This window comes from Ptychodera flava, chromosome 12, assembly GCF_041260155.1.
Source record: "Ptychodera flava strain L36383 chromosome 12, AS_Pfla_20210202, whole genome shotgun sequence".
NCBI lineage: Eukaryota > Metazoa > Hemichordata > Enteropneusta > Ptychoderidae > Ptychodera > Ptychodera flava.
The window spans coordinates 19,871,904-19,891,041 of NC_091939.1; the positions used below are offsets into that span (position 1 = coordinate 19,871,904).

Here is a 19,138-nt window from a genome sequence, read left to right on the forward strand (position 1 = left end):
GTGTGATCAAAGTTCATTCATATGTTACCAAGAAAATCAGTTCGTTAAGTGTATTGAATAAATTCCATAATTTCCAGGGGAACAGATTTCATTACTCTTTTCTCAATAAAAATCATCCATTTTCAGAAAACACTCTTAAAGTTCCATTAGTGGCAACTTTTTGATATATTTCTATATTTTTTCTGTGTATAAAGACACAACTTCCAGTACACGTGTTACACTTGATAACTAGATTTTAGTCATGTCTAGAAATCATTTGTCAGCAATGCATTGTGTTGTCAATAGTAATACTTCGTATTTTGATGTACTTTCATGAAAAGTAAAAAAAAAACATTGTTGATTTATAGAACAAAGAAATGATAATAAATCTTCAGAAGTGGGAACTTGTTATTCAATCGTGAATATTTCATATGTGATGAGTTGTGCATGTTCAGAAACTAGTTTATTGATTTACAACCATTAAATTCTCTTCATTGAGAGTTCATCATAATGTATCAAAAATGCATAAAATAGTCACTGATGCATAATGATTCAGATTCAGATTCAGAAAACTTTATTATCTCCTCTAGAGAAATTTACATGTGGTTCATTGATACATAATGCCAAAAATAGTCAATGAATTGTCAATGAATTGTCAATGAATTTGGCCTGCATTGTCCCTGTCCTTGCCATATTTCAGCCTGAAGTTTTAACATGCAAACATTGATCAAACATTTACAAATTTTTTCACTGTGAAAGGTACTTTCTTTGAGATTGCAGAGCCTATAATGTCTACTTCCGTGGATGAGCGTCTCCGACTTCTGGTGGGAAATCACTCAAGCCTTCAAGAAAGGTTTTACCGGTTAGATAGCCACAGCAAAGAAATGGAAGCCCAGATGAATAATACGGAAAACAGAATTCAAGAACAAGGCCAGGAGCTTTCAGCCACAGTGCAAAAAGTGGAACAACTTGAAAGCCAAGTGACTGAAATCGAAAGTCAAAACACTCGGGTCGAACAAGAAATCACAGCTCAGGTGGGTACCAATATTGAAATAAAGCGGTAATGTGTAAAGATTTTCTATAGTATTTTTATTTAACAGATATTTTGAAGTACATTGCAAAATATGTTCAGACATTTAGTGTCAATGTGTAAACTGTAAATGCATAATGTGATGTTCAAGATTGTTATCATAATTATTTAAGTAGACCTAGAAATTATATTCCCCAGCAAAATTATATAAACATCTTCCAAATTAATTTGGGTTATTCCAAAATTAAAAGGAATGTTGCAAGAATACTTTCCATTCATTGTTGTAAAACGTGTCTGTATTAAAATGCTATCACTTGATGGAAATTATTGTTTATTGAACATTCATTCCAAATTGGGTATTACTTATGATTTATCATGTGGTTTTCAAAAAAACACCTATTCATATGATAACATTAAAATCATTATGGTTCAGTAAAAAATCTGGTGATATTTTGTTTTGATCACCTGAGCATTCTAGTCTGATCAAGCTATTATTTCTGAGATTACTCAGAAGAATCATAGTATTCAACAAGCTCAATTAAATAATTATTTGAGAAAAACATTCTGAAAACTTGCTGCTCAAAGTGTTTTCATATTTTGTTTTCAAGACACTATGAACGACCTGACTTGGATATGTTCAAGTGATGATGAAATTTGCTGATTATGAACATTTTTGAAGTTGATCTTCTCATTGTTTGGTAAAAACATCTTCTTTTTCATACGCCTGTGGTCTGCTTTCAAATTTGATATGCAGCTTCTCAGGAATCTTGTTAAAATTAGCATAACATTTGCATATGTAAATTGCTCAGGGAAGTTTTCTCATTTTTACCACAAAATATGTAAAACTACTTGTATCACAGCATTCAAAATTTGTTTGTTGATTTCCCATGGCGTCTTCATTCAAGCATAGACAGTATCTACTGTTCCATCTACTGTCTAGGATTCAAGCTTGTCCCAGTAAATTACTGAATGGCATGTTTGATAATCTGTATGTGTGTCAATCACTCTGATAAAGTTGAGCACATTTTATATGTTTACATTGTTGAAGATGTTTGTTATTGGTAATCCATGACACTTGTTAGACAAATGATATCGTTATCAGTGAAGAGATATATTGACATATGGCTTGTTACAGACATGAGTAATCAGTTTGAAGACTGATAAGGAATCACCAAACTCAGCAGGCTGCTCCTCCACTGAGTAAACTGATATGCCTCCACCAGAACAAACCATTTCGGTTGGCTCCCAGTTCATTGGAGTTTTGGAAGCGGGATAAAAGAGTGTAAAACATTATTTGTTGTGGTTATAATTCAAATACCAAAGTAAAGACAGAACACAAAATGACTATAACAGATCATGTTTTACACTGTATAATATTTTATTCCCCCTTTGAAAACTTTAAAGTATAGACATACAGTTTACTCAGTGGAGGAGCTGCCTGCTAAGTTTGGTGGATTCCTTATCAGTCTTGAGTCAATAAAACTGACTTGTTTACGTAAAATGCCAGCTAAGTTGCTGGGTAATTACCTAATGTGGCGAGCCAATTACTCATATGTCTGTAACAAGCCATGTGTCAATTTATCTCTTCATGATGACAGAAATCATTTGTCTAACAAGTGTCATTGATTACCAATAACAAACATTTTCAACAATGTAAACATTTCATCGATAAATTTTGAGGAAAAGGTTATTGAGAAGCGAGTTATAGAATTTCCTCTAAATTGATAGCATAAATAAAAGGAAGTACAATAATAACAGATATCATCTTCAGCAGCAAGTCTTCCAGTCATCAATGTACACGTCCAGAAACACATCAGCTGAGCAGAATGTCAGTCGGCTGTAATTATGCAGGTATTAGGGTCAATAAATATATGCACACTTAAAGAAGCAACATTTATCTCGGTGGGTTCACTATGCCCATTCAGTATTATCAATTTCAGCAGTATTTCAAGTTCGGCAGTATTTTCAATTTCCTAAGACCCTTGCAAAGAATATCACTACATATTTTACAGTATATTGCAAACTTATGTATTTATTTTTCAATCATTACAAAATAAAATACTAACTTATAATAATGGCAATAATAATGATAGTAAACCATATTCAATGAAGATAAATTATGTCCTAAGGCTGTATAACACATATACATAATTGCAAAAAATATTTTTTTTGTTGAAAATTTAAATACTATTGTGTAGGATTCTGCACAAAATTATAAAATATTTCATACTTGTTGATGTACTCTTTGCACCATTTTTCAGATGCAGATTTTATTATGCAAGATCTTTGTTAGAGAATTAATGGTGTGAGTTGACTTGTCATTAATATGCCAGGATGTAGTGAGAGTAACAATGCAGAGGAATGAAGCAACAACTATTATTATTTTTAAAGTTGGTCGAACATTTTGAAATTATTGATATCCTTTTCAGATGTGTATGAAACAGCTGACATTTTATGTGCCTTAAGTCTGTGTCATCACTTTTTTCACTTCAAGGAAACTGATACCCATCGCAATGAAAATAAAATGATTAAACTGGAACAGGAGTTGAATCAGAGAGCATCAGAGAGTGAAGTCATAGAGTCTAAGCAGTTGTGTAGAGTTGTGCAGGAAATGTGCCGTAGACTGGACGAAAAAGTTGAAAAAATGGAAAGTGAATGCAGCAGTGAGATTGGAACTCATGAACAGTGTGCAGCTGATATAGGTATCATTATTCTCCTCAGTTGTGATTAGTAATGAAAGATGAATTTTTCTCTGCCAATCTCCAAACAGAATTTCATCGTAGATATAACCCATATGTGTGATTGTTATGGACTGACGTGCTTTCAATATTGACATAATATATCCATCCCTTTATCAACAACAACAACAACATATTCATAAAATATATGTACAGAGAAATCACCTTGTAAATCAATCTTAATATTTGACCACAAAATATAGTCTACATCCTTTCCATGTTATTTTTGCCCTTGGACATGAACACTCATGTTGCTGTTCCATTTTGGCAACATCATGTTCTTTCACTCCATTTTCCTTTACCGTATTTAGAGAAGCAAACGGAATGTCATGTAACCAATGTTGATCTATAGGTTAAAACAAATATGCATGGATTCTTCTAATTCTCTCCCACAATTCACAATTATGGTCAAGAAGATGTTCTGATTTTTATATACTTTCAGAGGAAATGAAAAAAAACCTTCAACAGATTTGCAGCCTGTTAGGCATGCATGGTGTGAGGCTTCAAGTCGTAGAGACACCCAGTGATGGTACAATGATATGGAAGATCGAGGACTACACAAGGAGAAAACATGATGCTGTGGTCGGCAAGACACTGTCACTGAACAGTCAGCCCTTCTACACCAGCAGATGTGGATACAAGATGTGTGCTAGGGTTTATTTGAATGGTGATGGTATTGGTGAAGGTACCCATATGTCACTGTTCATTGTTATAATGCGTGGTGAATATGATGACTTCCCTGGAATGACCTGGCCATTCAGCCGTCAAGTAAGAAACTATATTTTATTCAATTTATTGGATTTGATTCACTGTTCTATAATAAATACTCTATTATCATGATTATTAAACTAAGAAACTGTTTATTCAGTTTATTTATATTTGATTTACTGTTCAGATATAATATAAACAATGTTAATTCAATCCCCTCTGGTAATTTTATAGCCAAATTTTTTGTGAGAAAAATACATTTCTTTTGCTCTTCAGAAATATAAATATCTTTTTTTTATAGAGAGAACATCAGTTTTTTGATACAATTATTTAAAATCAAGCTATAATGTTTCAATTTTATTCTCATGGAACAGGTGACTTGTACTGCATTGCTATATGTATGTAGTTCCGTTATTTGTAATCAATAGTTTGTAGATTGTTGTTTTATTGCAATTTATCTTTAATCAATACGTAATGATAAATTTTACCAGTTCATGAAATATAAGCTGATTTTTATATATTGAAAAAAGTGCATGTATAATGCTGATGTTACCCACATCAACAGTAGGTAACTGCTGTTAACAGAAATTTGGACAAATCTATTTGTTTTTGTGACAGTGATTGTTGTTACAGCTCATAGTCGGAACACTGACAGGTGGAGCTCTGGTTTCATCACACAATTGACAAATGTTCTTGTAATGGCAACTTTGGAAAGTTTTGGAAAATCTTTCAGATTGTTATATTTGCAAAATTATCCTGCGAGATCAAGGTTATATATATATATATATATTATATATATATATATATATATATATATATAATATATATATATATATATATATATATATATATATATATATATATATATATATATATATATATATATATGTGTGTGTGTGTGTGTGTGTGTGTGTGTGTGTGTGTGTGAAGTTATGAAACATATCCTTTGAAAATGAAATATAACTGAAAATTTAGCACCATCATTTGTGAATAAAACTTCCAGGCAATTTTTGCATCCAACATTTTATAACATATGACATAGATTTTTATTTTAATTACTTTAGCACAGCTTTGTTTTTAAATCCACTGTTCTCTACTTTCTCTGTTAGGTAACCTTTACACTGCTAGCTCATAATGCTCAGCGCCACTTGAATATCTCTGAGATCATGAGACAGATCCACAAGTACTAGCTTCAGAAAACCAACCGATGTGTATTTTAACATAATACGTACATTTGAAGGCTGTTGAAAACATATATGCTGTAAAATTGATTTTTTGGACTAAAGATGCTATAACAGACCATACCAAGTGGGTGAAAATACGTCATGTTTTTGAAAAAAAATCAAAATCTGCTAAACTAAAAGCGGCGATTCCGAGGACCAATTTATTTGTTCCGAGCTGCCTGGCCATCACAAATAATTTGGGATCTGAAATCACTTTTCTTTCTTGCCATGGATGTGAGTGAGAAATAATACCAGACTGACAAAAAAAATTCGCGCCTCGGAAATGTCGCCACTTATCGCGGAATGAAAATTGTTACATTTCTAGTATCAGGCCATAGGAAGTAAATTCTTTGTAATGCATCTATTCATCTATTCGGTTCTAGGGCAACACATACAGAAAATTAAACAATGCCTACTTAAATGCAATGTGTAAGGAAAGATTTGACTTTAAAAAGCGTAGAAGTGATGTGTATTTAAATGCCGTGTATTTTTCATGAAATCTTTAAAAAGAAAAAGACGTACGACAATGGACTTAGCTTACTTTGCCGTTTCGGTTCAACCGAGGTCACGACCACAGAGAACGACATTCCGCTAACATTTTACGCGAGAATTTCAGCGGGAAAAACACGTCGGTGCGTTGACTTATTTTCAGGAATCGATCTAATAGGAATATTTTTGGATGAGTTTGTGTTCTGCAGCTCTCAATAATTGTGTATCTCCTAATATCATGAACATATTCTATGACTTGCACCTGCAGCATGATAGTCGCTCCAATGCATTTGATCCAGCGTGACTATGAAAAGTTTCCTAGGACTATTATCGTGTTCACCACAATAAAATAATTTTAAACGGCATTGAAAACGATTCTGAAAATTGTGCTTTTATCGGCGGTTGAACTAATCTGAAGTGTGAGAAGGGCATGGCATTCTATGAAAAGTGACAAATTATTAGGCGTGTCGAGTTTCAACGAACCGAAGTTCATCTCCCAGTTCATCTGTGCTGTCAACGATCCGAAACTTACTTTTAAACTATCCGTCCTAATCATTACATAAAAAGTTAATATAGCGAGTTATTGTGAAATCTGTCTTGTGTTCATATTATTACTCATCCGTGTTCAGTCATATCATTTCGAAAGCTTCGATCGGCAGTGCGCTGTGCAACGGCGAATGTTGGATGGGAAATGGACTATTCTGACGTTGGTGTGCTTTACCAGATGTAAGCTAAAATAACGGCATTATTCAAGAAGTTCACGGCTTTTATTCCATAAACAAATACATCTACATACTATTTTAGCATTTATTCTATCTACTAGCGAAAATGATACCAAAAATCACACATTTTTCATGCCCGCAACCCGCAGCCCGCAGCCCGCAACCCGCAAAATAGCGCATCCGTCACGTGCGTAAGTGCCGACGACGAGTCGACGCAACTTCAAACTTGACGCGGACCGCGTTTGCCAGGGACCGCTCAGTGTGAGTCATCACCTCTCGTACAGTTACTTCACAGTTATTCCTTTTCGGTTAAATTACAGTGCAGCGCTTTCAGGTTTGTTTCTGAGAATAGTGCATTTTTCGCTGCGATCTTATTCTTATTGTGGTGTACTTTAAAGGTAAGTGATAGTACATTCAATATTATGACGTCCCGATTCCTTGTTGTGTCTGTATTGTAATTATACTGATTTCCTATTGTCCATTAAACACTTAGACACCTTGTTGATATTTTATCGCCACACGTTGTGTATGTTAGTGCATGTTGTGTAAACTGTGGTCAGCATTGCAAATCTCCAGGCGGAGAGCTTCTGTGTCTTATTACGACTGATAAGTATTAGCGGCCGGGTGTGTGACCACACGCCGAATTTCAAAGAGGGGAAGGCAGCCATCGCGTCCGCGTGTCGATTCACCACAAAATAGGGTCCGGCCAGAAAGTTATTATATCGCCAGACTCAGAGCGTGAGTGAGTTATTACCGCCGCGTACGTACCATCATCCAGCATTGTTTGTGTACAATAATTTTTGGTCTGATTTCTTATCCGATTTCTTTTACACCCAATCCCCGATATCCGATTGTCAAGTGAATACAATACGCCAAAACCCGCGCCAAAACCGTGGTGTAAACCATGCCTTGTTTTCGGAATGTTTTGCTGTGTGTTATTGCTCGCCCACTCAACGTCTTGTCCGTGTTGGTGTTGCATCAAATTGGCCATCGAATGGCGAGTACGCTTTACAGCTGGTGTTGTTTGATCTGAACTATTGATCCAAAAGATGCTAAATTCTGGTACCGAATGGGATGTATACCGTACTTATCGTATCGTCGACCTGTCAAAGTGTCACACTTGCAAGTTCATTGTATAGCACGGTCCCTTGAATGGAGCGGTTAACGGTTGTTCAGTTTTAATTGACTCAGCCCTTTTGATAATGGTGACAGCGTTCACTATTATCTTATAATCTGTTTTATTGTCATGCAGAATCTGTAATATCGCGAATGTGTATTCATCACAATTAAAAAAGACGGCCAGTGGGATACGAATTTTACAATAGCTGTTCCACGGTCAGAGAGACCGGGCCAGCTAGGTTGTTCTGAGGGAAGGTCGCTCCACGCGGAAAATTTGGAAACGTGCAAACATGTGTACTATCACACATGCCTTTCCCATTTTGATGAATGAACAATAGCAAAGCGGTATGTATAGGCCATGGAGGTAGTAGCTACCTCCATGGTATAGGCCTACCGCTTTGCTATTGTTATATGTGTATGTGACTCAACATTGGATAGTGCACGCTACACGAAAAATCATCCTGTTGAAGTTTAGGTTGTTCTGACCCGGCAGATTTTCACATAGGACTGGTATCAAAGTTTTGATGAAAATTGAATTTATTGATCATGTGAATCCAGTTCTTGACTATATCAGGCCTTACACAAGCTACATGTAAATAGGTATGAAAGTACATGTGCCCTTGAAAACTTATAACCTTTACAGCAAAGATGGTAAAATATAAAATCAACATATTGTTCAAAAATACAAAAGGAGAAATTTGGGTGTAAAGATGGAGAGGATATTTGGGATTTATCAAACATTTAACAAGGTCACACTGCGTACAATGGAAATATTTGCATACGTATGAACTGAGATGCGCACAAGGCATAAGCAAGACAAATAATTTGAGTCATGTTAGGCGGTATCTTTGATTTTCTTCTAAATTATTCAAGTTCAAGGGTTTGATTACTGAGCTGAAATTTATAAATTGATGTTCTTTTGTTTCTGTCCAGTAATGTTCTAATCCAAAAGTTGTCTCAAACAAACAAATTTATTCTCGCTATGACTGAATATATTTGTAATTCTTTGTTTGCCATCCTTGGATTTTAGAAAAACCTACCAGCCAGCCAGGAAAAAAGAAAAACACAGACAAAAACATAATGAACACAAGCTCATTTTTCATTGGATTCTTTAGGAAAAGTAATCTTTTTATTTGTAATAGTGTTAACATTGTGTTTGTTTTCTTAATTTTCTTTTGAAAAATATCAGCACTCAGACAGCAAACAAATCATTTTATTTATAGTGCCTAATTCATTTCATGCTAACTCTTTTCTTATTGATTCTTACTGAATGTATGAGTATTATTGTTAGTATATCTCATGACTTAGAATTAGTTCAACATTTTTTTTTATCCAGTTTGTTTTGTTACTAATTGTTCTTTTGTTTCATGATGTAGGATTTTCAGGCAGTTTGCTTAACCTGTACCAATATATTTAATATGAAAAATTGTGTATTATTTCTTATGTCTTCCTAGTTCTCATTTTATCAAATAACTGGCGGACCTTGTAGATTCCACGTTTGTCACAAGCATGATTCTCATTTGTAATTTCATTGATCAAATTTGACCCTGTACAATGAATTTGAGAAATTAGCCTTTTTACTAAATAGTTAAACATAATGTGAACAAGGCTTAGGTGTCAATACTCTAGCTTTTAATATGTCATAGGTCATTTGAACCATCCATAAAAGTAAAATTGTTCCCAGACAAAATTCACTTACTACTGTAATGATTGTAAATTTTGAAAATGATAGTATTTACTAAAGTAGCCTGTCATTTGTACTAGAAATCGTGACCTTTGTCTTGTCGCTGTTTAACAACGAGATTCCACGGAAGCATTACACATAAATTTGTCAACACAGTTTTGTAAACTCAGACTTACAGAGTCTGACACAAGAATCAGGTCACTTCAAACTAAATGTGATTTATGTGTCTATCAACAGACAATACATGAGTATCCATGATCCATGTTACTGTCAAATTTACTAGAAGGTCATCTAGAATATGTTAAATAAAGCTGGTGCAAAGTGCTCGGAAATCCCTGACTTTTTATTGACGAACAACAACAAAAATATCATGTGCAAAAGAATTTGTAATTTGAGAAGTAATGCATCTCTGAGCCAGACAAAGTCAATTGCTTTATTTAGAAGTCAATAAAACAGGGGTATAATACACAGAGCCAACTGCAACCGTAAAAAACTTACACACTAGAGGCAAAGCAACTTGACTAAGAATTTATGAAATAATGAATTGCCATGGATGGTTGAGCACAGTTCATCTTGATAACCATCTATTCAATGACATGACAATTTAATTAATGACATTTCATATCTGATTACAGATGATCAACTGCTCATGGGAAATGTTCCTAATTTACATATTTAATGAACTTTGCTAATTAGGGATATATATCTGAATAATTGACTGGACAAAATTGATGAAACTTGCTATATAAATTAAAGATACTCTTATACAACATTATTGAAAGTCATTTAGCAGTTTTACTTCAGCAATTCCGAATTTGCATATTTAATAAACTTTCCTAATTAGGGATATTCATCGGAATTAACTTGATTGTAGTGGTTGAAACTTGCTGTATACATCAAAGATACTGTGATATGACATTATTGAAAGTCAAAAGACATTTTTAGTTTGGCCAATTCCTAATTTGCATATTAAATGAATTTTGATAATTAGGGATATATATCTGAATTGACTTGATCAAAATTGATGAAACTTGAGATGTACATTAAAGACACTATAATACAATATTGTTGAAAGTCATTAAGCATTTTCTCTTCAGCCAATTCCTAATTTGCATATTTAATGAACTTTCCTAATTAGGGATATATATCTGAATTGACTTGACCAAAGTTGACAAACCTTGCTACATGTATTGGAGATACTATGATACAACATTATTGAAAATCATTAAGCATTTTTACTTCAGCCAATTCCTAATTTACATATTTAATGAACTTTGCTAATTAGGGATATATATCTGAATTGACTGGACCAAAGTTGATGAAACTTGCTATATACATTAAAGATACTATGATACAACATTATTGAAAGTCATTAAGCATTTTTCCTTCAGCCAATTCCTAATTTGCATATTCAATGATCTTTCCTAATTAGGGATATATACTGGGATTTACTTGATCAAAGTTGGCAAAACATGCTGTGTACATTGATGATTATACCAGGTTAAAACAATATTGAAAGTCATTTCACATTTTCATGTCAGCTAATTTATAATTTGCATATCTAATGAGCTTTCACAGTTTGGCATATATGGCTTGAAGGACTTAGCTAAAGGTAATTACACTTGCTATATAAAGTGGTGGTACAATGACAGCAGTCAAAGAAGGTATTTTTATTCTAGCTAATTACGTATTTGTATACTTCATGATCTTTTAGAGTTAATCGGCGGTGAATATTGTTCATTATGTTGATCATAATACTTTCAATGGAGTTGCAAACATGTGCCAAAGGTTTTAATTTACACATAACTGCAATAATAATGAAACACGTGAGCATTTTCAGTTCATATCTGGTATTTCATGGAAACGAAACTGATGAACTATTTGATTAAAAGTCATGAATTGCTACTAAATTCATGAATTAAAAAATCCCTTTCATGAATTGTCCAGGAGTGTGTGTAATCAAAGTTCAATGATATGTTGATGAAAATAATCAGTTTGTTTAGTGTGTTTAATAAATTCCATAATTTCCAATAAAACATTTTTCATAATCATTCTTCAATGAGAAAAATTCATTTTCAGAAATATTCTTAAAGCTCCATTAGTCATAACTTTTGTGTGTATTCTGTAAATTTTTTATGCAACTCATATTGTGTAATGCCCAGTCTTACACTTGATAACTAGATTTTAGTCATGTCTATATAGAAATCATTTGCCAGCCATAACATCGTGTTGTCCATGGTAATAATTTGCATTTTGATTTACTTTTGTCAAAGGTCAAAGAAAGCATTGTTGATTATACAACAAAGTGATGATAATGTAATCAGTGGTGGGAACTGTTTTTCCTTAATAGATAATGTGCATGTTCAGGAAGTAGTTTATTGATTTACCATAATTAAATTCTATTCATTGAGAGTTCATCATAATGTATCAAAATTGCCTGAAATAGTCACTTAATAATATACATGAAGGATTGGCTTGCATTGTCAGTGTCCTTGTCATGTTTCAGCCTGAAGTTTTAAAATGCAAACATTGATCAAACATTTACAAATTTTTTCACCATGAAAGGTACTTCCTTTGAGATTGCAGAGCCTATAATGTCTACTTTCGAGGATGAGCGTCTCCAGCTTTTGCTGGAAAGTCACTCAAGCCTTCAAGAAAGGTGTTACCAGTTAGATATCCGCAGCAAAGAAATGGAAGCCCAGATGAATAATACGGAAAACAGAATTCAAGAACAAGGCCAGGAGCTTTCAGCCACAGTGCAAAAAGTGGAACAACTTGAAAGCCAAGTGACTGAAATCGAAAGTCAAAACACTCGGGTCGAACAAGAAATCACAGCTCAGGTGGGTACCAATATTGAAATAAAGCGGTAATGTGTAAAGATTTTCTATAGTATTTTTATTTAACAGATATTTTGAAGTACATTGCAAAATATGTTCAGACATTTAGTGTCCAATGTATAAACTGTAAATGCATAATGTGATGTTCAAGATTTTTATCATAATTATTAAAGTAGACCTAGAAATTATATTCCCCAGCAAAATTATATAAACATCTTCCAAATTAATTTGGGTTATTCCAAATTAAAAGGAATGTTGCAAGAATACTTTCCATTCATTGTTTTATTTCACCAGTGTAAAACGTGTCTGTATTAAATGCTATCACTTGATGGAAATTATTGTTTATTGAACATTCATTCCAAATTGGGTATACTTATGATTTATCATGTGGTTTTCAAAAAAGACAGCTATTCATATGATAACATTAAAATCATTATGGTTCAGTAAAAAATCTGGTGATATTTTGTTTTGATCACCTGAGCATTCTAGTCTGATCAAGCTATTATTTCTGAGATTACTCAGAAGAATCATAGTATTCAACAAGCTCAATTAAATAATTATTTGAGAAAAACATTCTGAAAACTTGCTGCTCAAAGTGTTTTCATATTTTGTTTTCAAGACACTATGAACGACCTGACTTGGATATGTTCAAATGATGATGAAATTTGCTGATTATGAACATTTTTGAAGTTGATTTTCTCATTCTTTGGTAAAAACATTTTCTTTTTCATACGCCTGTGGTCTGCTTTCAAATTTGATATGCAGCTTCTCAGGAATCTTGTTAAAATTAGCATAACATTTGCATATGTAAATTGCCCAGGGAAGTTTCTTATTTTTACCACAAAATATGTAAAACTACTTATATCACAGCATTCAAAATTTGTTTGTTGATTTCCCATGGCGTCTTCATTCAAGCATAGACAGTATCTACTGTTCCATCTACTGTCCAGGATTCAAGCTTGTCCCAGTAAATTACTGAATGGCATGTTTGATAATCTGTCTGTGTGTCAATCACTCTGATAAAGTTGAGCACATTTTATATGTTTACATTGTTGAAGATGTTTGTTATTGGTAATCCATGACACTTGTTAGACAAATGATATCGTTATCAGTGAAGAGATATATTGACATATGGCTTGTTACAGACATGAGTAATCAGTTTGAAGACTGATAAGGAATCCACCAAACTCAGCAGGCTGCTCCTCCACTGAGTAAACTGATATGCCTCCACCAGAACAAACCATTTCGGTTGGCTCCCAGTTCATTGGAGTTTTGGAAGCGGGATAAAAGAGTGTAAAACATTATTTGTTGTGGTTATAATTCAAATACCAAAGTAAAGACAGAACACAAAATGACTATAACAGATCATGTTTTACACTGTATAATATTTTATTCCCCCTTTGAAAACTTTAAAGTATAGACATACAGTTTGGTGGATTTCTTATCAGTCTTGATCGAGTCAATAAAATGACTTGTTTACCTAAAATGCCAGCTAAGTTGCTGGGTAATTACCTAATGTGGCGAGCCAATTACTCATATGTCTGTAACAAGCCATGTGTCAATTTATCTCTTCATGATGACAGAAATCATTTGTCTAACAAGTGTCATTGATTACCAATAACAAACATTTTCAACAATGTAAACATTTCATCGATAAATTTTGAGGAAAAGGTTATTGAGAAGCGAGTTATAGAATTTCCTCTAAATTGATAGCATAAATAAAAGGAAGTACAATAATAACAGATATCATCTTCAGCAGCAAGTCTTGCAGTCATCAACGCACACACGTCCAGAAACACATCAGCTGAGAAGAATGTCAGTCAGCTGTAATTATACAGGTTTTTTAGGGCCAATAAATACCGGTATATGCACACTTAAAGGAGCAACATTTATCTCGGTGGGTTCACTATGCCCATTCTGTATTATCAATTTCAGCAGTATTTCAAGTTCGGCAGTATTTTCAATTTCCTAAGACCCTTGCAAAGAATATCACTACATATTTTACAGTATATTGCAAACTTATGTATTTATTTTTTCAATCATTACAAAATAAAATACTAACTTATAATAATGGCAATAATAATGATAGTAAACCATATTCAATGAAGATAAATTATGTCCTAAGGCTGTATAACACATATACATAATTGCAAAAAATATTTTTTTTGTTGAAAAATTTAAATACTATTGTGTAGGATTCTGCACAAAATTATTAAAATATTTCATACTTGTTGATGTACTCTTTGAACCATTTTTCAGATGCAGATTGTAACATGCAAGATCTTTGTTAGGGAATTAACGGTGTGAATTGACTTGTCATTAATATGCCAGGATGTAGTGAGAGTAACAATGCAGAGGAATGAAGCAACAATATTACTGTTTTAAAGTTGGTCGAACATTTTCAAATTATTGATATCCTTTTCAGATATGTATGAAACAGCTGATATTTTATGTGCCTTAAGTCTGTGTCATCACTTTTTCACTTCAAGGAAACTGATATCCATCGCAATGAAAATAAAATGATTAAACTGGAACAGGAGTTGAATCAGAGAGCATCAGAGAGTGAAGTCATAGAGTCTAAGCAGTTGTGTAGTGTTGTGCAGGAAATGGGCCGTAGACTGGATGAAAAAGTTGAAAAAATAGAAAGTGAATGCAGCAGTGAGATTGGAACTCAGGAACAGTGTGCAGCTGATATAGGTATCATTATTCTTCTCAGTTGTGATTAATAATTGTTATTTAAATAAATCTTTGTCTGAAATGAATTTTTCTCTGCCAATTTCTCATGCATTAATTTCAGTCTCCAAACAGAATTTCATTGTAGATATTACCCATATGTGTGATTGTTATGGACTGACGTGCTTTCAATGTTGAATGATAACTTCATCCCTTTATCAACAACAACAAAACATATTCATAAAATATATGTACAGAGAAATCACCTTGTAAATCAATCTTAATATTTGACCACAAAATATAGTCTAATCCTTTCCATGTTTTTTTGCCCTTGGACATGAACACTCATGTTGCTGTTCCATTTTGGCAACATCATGTTCTTTCACTCCATTTTCCCTTTACCATATTTAGAGCAGCAAACGGAATGTCATGTAACCAATGTTGATCTGTAGGTTAAACACAAACAAGCATGGATTCTTCTAATTCTCTCCCACAATTCACAATTATGGTCAAGAAGATGTTCTGATTTTCATATATTTTCAGAGGAAATGAAAAAAAAACTTCAACAGATTTGCAGCCTGTTAGGCATGTATGGTGTGGGCCTTCAAGTTGTGACACCCAGTGATGATGGTGAACTGATATTCAAGATCAAGGACTACACAAGGAAAAAACATGATGCAGTGGTGGGCAAGACACTGTCACTGAACAGCCAGCCCTTCTACACCAGCAGAAATGGATACAAGATGTGTGCCAGGGTTTACTTGAATGGTGATGGTATTGGTGAAGGTACCCATATGTCACTGTTCTTTGTTGTAATGCGTGGTGAATATGATGACCTCCCTGAACTGACCTGGCCTTTCAGCCGTCAGGTAAGAAACTATATTTTATTCAATTTATTGGATTTGATTCACTGTTCTATAATAAATACTCTATTATCATGATTATTAAACTAAGAAACTGTTTATTCAGTTTATTTATATTTGATTTACTGTTCAGATATAATATAAACAATGTTAATTCAATCCCCTCTGGTAATTTTATAGCCAAATTTTTTGTGAGAAAAATACATTTCTTTTGCTCTTCAGAAATATAAATATCTTTCTTTTATAGAGAGAACATCAGTTTTTTTATACAATTATTTAAAATCAAGCTATAATGTTTCAATTTTATTCTCATGGCACAGGTGACTTGTACTGCATTGCTATATGTATGTAGTTCTGTTTATTTGTAACCAGTAGTTTGTAGATTGTTGTTTTATTGCAATTTATCTCTAATCAATATTTAATGATAAATTTTACCAGTTCATGAAATATAAGCTGATTTTTATATATTGAAAAAAGTGCATGTATAATGCTGATGTTACCCACATCAACAGTAGGTAACTGCTGTTAACAGAAATTTGGACAAATCTATTTGTTTTTGTGACAGTGATTGTTGTTACAGCTCATAGTCGGAACACTGACAGGTGGAGCTCTGGTTTCATCACACAATTGACAAATGTTCTTGTAATGGCAACTTTGGAAAGTTTTGGAAAACCTTTCAGATTGTTATATTTGCAAAATTATCCTGCGAGATCAAGGTTTTATATATATATATATATATATATATATATATATATATATATATATATATAATATGTATATATATATATGTATATATATATATATATGTGTGTGTGTGTGTGGTGTGTGTGTGTGTGTGTGTGTGTGTGTGTGTGTGTGAAGTTATGAAACATATCCTTTGAAAATGAAATATAACTGAAAATTTAGCACCATCATTTGTGAATAAAACTTCCAGGCAATTTTTGCATCCAACATTTTATAACATATGACATAGATTTTTATTTTAATTACTTTAGCACAGCTTTGTTTTTAAATCCACTGTTCTCTACTTTCTCTGTTAGGTAACCTTTACACTGCTAGCTCATGATGCTCAGCGCCACTTGAATATCTCCGAGATCGTGAGACCAGATCCCACAAGTACTAGCTTCAGAAAACCAACCGATGACATGAATGTTGCAGCTGGCTGCCCACTGTTTGTGTCACAGGCTGATGTTGAAAAACCAACTTACGTCAAGGATGACACACTGTTCATCAAAGTATCAGTGTCATGCCAAGTATCATACCTGTGACTGATGCTAAGCAAGTCTTGCCAAATGAACTCAGTTAATATTCACAAGCAGGGAGAGATGGGTAGGACAATAGGGCTGTTCACAGTCACAGGTTTGCTAGTTGGCATAATGCTTTTGCAGCTTGTAGTCCAAGTTGTTGACATATTTGTTTTCTAGTGCTCATTGTCCCGGGCAGTCACTTATCAAGTTGTAGTTTTGTTGTTGTTGCACATGTTATTCCTTAAAATGTAATCTTAATTTTTGCACAAATATTTTAATTTTACGTATTGATATGATGACAATAACATCGTTTGCAAACATCCCTATTTGCTGCAAAACCACTTTTCTTTTCCAATTCACAAATTTATTTATAACATTTTAACACAATGTCATTGAATTTTCAAATCCAATATCCCTTTGCAATTCAAAACTTTTGAATAAAGGCCCCTTCTAAACTTACCTAAGGAATGAATTTATGTTAGGTAATATAATGATCAAAAACTTTTGTGACTTAAGACAAGTTTAAAATCTTTTCAATATCTGTTCAATATGGCAAATGGCAAAGTCTGAATCATTAAAAAACATTTTGGCCAAGATCATTTGAGTATAAAGTATGAAGAATTACTTGACAAAGCACTGATAATAACAAGATTCAAACTGATCAATCATATATGAAAGTAGACTTCTAAATAAGAAATTTTCAATGTACTGTATTTTTATTCTTTGCCCAACAAAGTTATTTGCAAAGTTATTTGTTATCTGCAGTTTTAAAAGGACAATGAAATTCATTTTCTGTAACTGTTTTTTTATAACATTGAGTCAATATTTGAAATTAATACCAATCATGACTTCCTCGGCTAGATTATATTGTAGGTCTCATATTTTAGCAGATTTCAATACGTTTATAAACAAAGCTCATAATTAAGTTTGATGTTTGTTAAAGGAAAGTACCCAACTGTCATGATTTCTTTTGGGGTTGGGGAGTACCCAGCTGTTTTAGGCTGAAATTGTCTTTTTGTAACATCTTTTAAACATGTTTTTTTAATACTAACGGTCAACGTGTGTCACTTTGCAAGAATCATGTAAACTGATGGCATTTAAACACAGGTAGCATTGTTATTTACAGAGTAACAGAGTGTTTGGATGCATTCAAAAGCAAGTGAAGTTATGGCTCGACATATATTTGTGTCAACCTTGCTACTTGTGGACTCATAGCACAGTATCAATCAGAAGTTTTGTACCTTTGGAATGTGTCTATTAAAATCAGAAATGTACTGGTTACATAATGGTGGATTTTTTAGGGCAGATCACTGAAACCATTCCTTACCGAAAATTATTTCTGCTGCAAATTTGCCGTAAGTTTGCTGCAAATATGCAGCAAGCATATAGCTTGCAGGAAGGAGTTGCAGAAGTTTGCAGGTAGATGTGACCCTCCTGCAAACCCTTAAGTCAGTTTGCAGCAAATTTGCGGTAAACGACTAAGTTGCTGCAAATTTGCGGCAAACCAGATTATTGCTGCAAATATGCAGCAACACATGATTGACATATTTCCCACTATTTCATTACCAGGGAGTACACACTACACACTGAGTACTGTTGCACTTCGTGACCAGTCATGTGTAAGCAACATAAAATTGATCTTTCATTTATATTTTATGTTCCTTTATTTCATAACAGACAATCCACTTTTTAAATTATAATAACTGGTAATGCTAGATAATGAACAGCTTCAGTTATGCTGGTGAAAGCATTGCATGGATATAGAGTGCATCTATAGTATATACTGTAGTGACATGATGTAATAAAAGTGCCCTTTGACAATCTGG

The 19,138-nt window shown here is 33.4% G+C and overlaps 1 protein-coding gene across 1 annotated transcript; it reads left to right on the forward strand.

Moving 5' to 3' along the window:
- The first annotated feature begins 686 nt into the window (after positions 1–686).
- On the forward strand, positions 687–19,137 carry LOC139145325 (TNF receptor-associated factor 1-like). The gene is made up of 7 exons (XM_070716415.1): positions 687–1,013; positions 3,504–3,711; positions 4,190–4,515; positions 12,272–12,532; positions 15,019–15,226; positions 15,746–16,071; positions 17,106–19,137. The coding sequence occupies exons 1-7, from the start codon at positions 768–770 to the stop codon at positions 17,331–17,333; spliced, it is 1,803 nt and encodes a 600-aa protein (XP_070572516.1). The 5' UTR covers positions 687–767; the 3' UTR covers positions 17,334–19,137.
- Position 19,138: the final 1 nt, after the last annotated feature.